Source organism: Neophocaena asiaeorientalis, unplaced genomic scaffold (genome assembly GCF_003031525.2).
Source record: "Neophocaena asiaeorientalis asiaeorientalis breed wild unplaced genomic scaffold, Neophocaena_asiaeorientalis_V1.1 scaffold427, whole genome shotgun sequence".
NCBI classification, from domain to species: Eukaryota; Metazoa; Chordata; class Mammalia; order Artiodactyla; family Phocoenidae; genus Neophocaena; species Neophocaena asiaeorientalis.
This window is the reverse complement of record NW_020172280.1, coordinates 999,179-1,002,988: the sequence shown is the minus strand read 5'-3', so window position 1 is coordinate 1,002,988 and position 3,810 is coordinate 999,179. Positions and strand designations below refer to the sequence as shown.

Genomic DNA, 3,810 nt, shown 5'->3' with positions numbered 1-3,810 from the left:
AGTCTTCTTCAAATCCACTCCTGATTCAGAGAAGAGGGAACACCTGAGGGCAGGTACCTCTGCTTTAACTCATGCCTACACTGCCTTGCACAGAATCTTATGTATGCACAGTTCTAGATGAAACCAATATACGTAAGAGTCTCATGATTTCAGATGATACAATCTGTAGAGAAAAATATTTTACTATTCTTGCTTAAATTTATTCCCTGCATATTTTTGGGGCGTTATGACAGCAAGGAGTTACTGTCATTAAAATACATATTCATATTATATATTAAATATATTATATATATATACACAATAACCTTTATTGAATATTAAATAGATAATTCTCCTAAGTCGTGGGAAGTCAGTTTGGGAGAAGATTCTTATTTTAGGGACATTTAATATCCCATGTTTCGAATGTATAGATGGTTTGGAAACAAAACTACTCCAACGAAAGTCACCTTTCTGGTGTTGCTTGATCTCAAAATGATCTCAAGTCGATCTCAAACTTCACCCTAAAACGTAACGCTAAAAACAGAGAAGTTAAGAAGAGCATGTACTTTGCCCTGAGCACGCATCATGAAAGAAATGTTACCTATCTTGACAGTCTTCCAAGGAAAATAATGATCCCTAATCTTTGTTAAGCCCCACCATTTAAAATTCAGGTCAGAGATCAACTAATAAGGAAAGTGTTGTTTATACCTTTTCCGTGAAAGGAAAATCATGCCTATATTATGAAAAAAGATGAGAAACAAAATCTCTATATAAATATTATCAGTTGATCATCTCATTCTGAAATAATTATTGCTGTAGCCTAAAACTTACAGAATAAAAATAAGCTACTTTAGTGCCATTGATTTATGTTAACTCATAGCAAACATTCATAAAACAGATGTACTAATCTTTAAAAACTAGACAAATGAACTTTTGTTCTTTTGCTATTTCCGACACTTCTGGTGGTTTCAGTGGATTCATACAAGAAGATATTGAAGTTGTTTCACATTATGGTTTTCACCTGTTTTGATAATAATTTAAAGAGATTTGCTGGGTCCTTGCATTCTAGTTCTCTACTGACCTGGGTCTTTCATGAGAGTACAACAAAATAAGAGTCAAATGTAGTTTCCCAGCTCTCTGGATTACTTGCAAGTAATTTATTCAAGTCATTATTTGTAAGTCATTAATATCTGAGAATGATTTGCTCCTTGGGAAAAGAAGACTCTGGAGAAACAGTTCAAAATTATCCCCTTATATTTTGTTCACGGGACTATTTCAAAATATAATGGCACAAACTTTGATAATGTTTCTGAGTTAGCTGCATATTTCAAATGCTAGCAAAATATTTGAAAGCCACATGAAGGCATTATAGCCAGTGATACTAAAGATATGTGTACAATGTAATGAATCTTAAAAAGTCAAGAGTACAAAATAAGCCTATGGTATGTTACGGCATTATGAAATTTTCAAGGGAGGATCCAAGCATATCACAACATTTAGTATTTGGTTAAATACAGGAATTCTTCAAATTAAGAAAATTCTACTTATATAAACTAAAACACAAACAAAAAAAACCCTCAATGCCAAAATTCTTAGCATTACTTTTGAATTTAGGTAAGTCATATGTACCTAAAATGTGATTAGGAAACAAAAATATGTTTATTATTCTGCTTTAGAATTTTAGGCAACAAAATTGTAATAAGAGGTGTGACACAAAGTTAAAACTTATTTTGAGAAATCTGGCAGATAATGGACCTCATTTTCAACAACTCTTGTTAGAGCAATACAATTCCTATGACAGAGTGTCCAGAATTCTTTTCAAATACATCTTGGAATATAAAACGTAGTTTTATTGTTTTTGAGAATTTTGTTACTATCTGTGGAAAAGTATAAATGTAAATTGAAGCATGCATCAAAAGCATCACTGATCTATCACAGCCTACTGGGGCTGGGGCACATTTTAGAGATCATAATTTAGATTAGAGCCCGCAGGCCCAGATGACAGGCACTTTTCCCAAAGTCCCAGATTTGAAGCAGGGGCTGGCTAAAAGGAGGACTCCAAATTCCTCAGAGTATTTCCCTCATGCACTGTTGTCTCACCAACTTCGTATTGCTGAAATCTTCACAGCGTAGGCCTTTAAAAACATGAACACATTGCCTTAATGATGTGCTAAGTATTCAAATTCCAACATTAAAATACTTTTTTCACAAATGAAGCATCTACAATGCTCAGGTAATAATGCAAATCACTGCAGTGGTAATTGTGGGTACCCTCCCCATTTTTCTGAATAAGTTAAGCCTCTCAGGACAGGGAGTAATCATTTCTAAAGAGTCAACTGAAGTAATTTTGAAGTCTGAATTTGGTTCTTCTGTAAATCCCGGACCCCCTGTAGTTTCGTACTGGACAGAGGTCTCCAGGTATAACGATCAGGGCTGAGGGAAAGAAGAGGCCAGGCTCAAGCCCAGACCTGGGGTGATACCTGAGGTACAGGGTTTCATGCACCTCACCCAAGCCGAGCTCTCCAGACGACTGTTTTGTAACTTAATTTACAATTCCCAGAAGCTGTCATATTCACCCTTAGGAACTTTGCCCATTTCTGTCCGTATGCTATGTATACTTACAGAAAGTGTTCTCAAGTACTGAATCTCCTCATAAGTTAATAGCTACAGAATTATTCCTCACAAGTTGGAAAAATCGGTCACTTGGCTAAATGGATTTCAGTGAGTTTCACACAGCAGTAACACCACTATAAAGCCCCCATTTCTCAAAAATACGGGCGGAGGGGGGCGAGTGTGGAAGGAATGTTAACCTAGGGCTATCTTCCGAATGTAGGTTGCTGGCCCCTACATGACATAAAGAAAGCACAACTAAAGCGATTGTAAAGTCAGTAAACGATATTTTACTGAAACAATAACACAGAAACTCTGTCTGAAGTGTAAAGTTACTGTCTTACGCAAGAAGGACAGACCCATTTTCAAAGACTAATATGAATACAATAAATATGGAGCTCACGTACTAATTTATACACAGAAACTCTGTCCCACAGCCATAAAAATTTATATTTAACAGTACAACATATAATTTAATCATTGGATTTATTTGACAGGTTTTTTTGCTAAACACAAATAACTACCTGGTTTTCATATACATATATAATATATATTTTATGTATATAGATATTCAACAATCTGTACAGTCTCTAAACATAAAACTCCTAAAAGGCACAAGTGTCTATACAACATGTACAAAAATGGCTGGAGCTGACACAAAACAACGATTATTGGTCAAAAGTTCATGATTGCACAAAGATTAGTCATGAGTTTATATCAGAAAAATGTGCTTTAAGGAAAGGAGGGTTTTCAAAGAAACCTGTAAGTGTTCTATAAAAAAAAAAAAAAAAAAATTCCAGAAAACCAAAACCCAAACAAAACCCCAAATAAAACGTCCCTAGGTTGCGATCACGAGCCTGTCCTCGTCCTCGTCGCTGCTCACATCGCTGAACTGCGCGGCCTGCCTCCGGGCCGGGGTCGGGGGCGTGGCCGGAGGCCGGGCCGCGGGTCCCTCCCGGTCCAGGGGGCGAGGCTGCCGGCCGGACGGCGGGGGCCCGGATGCTGGTTTGCCCGGAGCGGCAGGGAGTTCGTGCCGGGGCTTCGGGTGATTCCCGGAGGCGGCCGTCCCCGCGTCCAGGCGACTGGAGCCGTCCCGCCCGGCGTGGTCTCTGGCCGGGGCAGGTGGGTCTAGCCCCTTCGGTGCGTTTTCCCGAGGAACTCGGGGCGAGCCCTGCGGCGACGCGCTCCCACCGCCCGGGTGCGCACCGGCGGCCGCGGGCT

The 3,810-nt window shown here is 39.1% G+C and overlaps 1 protein-coding gene across 3 annotated transcripts in view; it reads right to left on the bottom strand.

Moving 5' to 3' along the window:
• Positions 1-2,882: 2,882 nt before the first annotated feature.
• The window catches only part of HIVEP1 (HIVEP zinc finger 1), a 140,091-nt gene continuing 139,163 nt past the window's right edge, over positions 2,883-3,810 (bottom strand). For all 3 annotated transcript variants that reach the window (XM_024763817.1, XM_024763811.1, XM_024763828.1), the window contains one exon: positions 2,883-3,810. This exon is cut by the window's right edge and continues 826 nt beyond it. In XM_024763817.1, coding sequence (XP_024619585.1) covers positions 3,428-3,810 — 383 coding nt within the window. In that variant the 3' untranslated portion in view covers positions 2,883-3,427.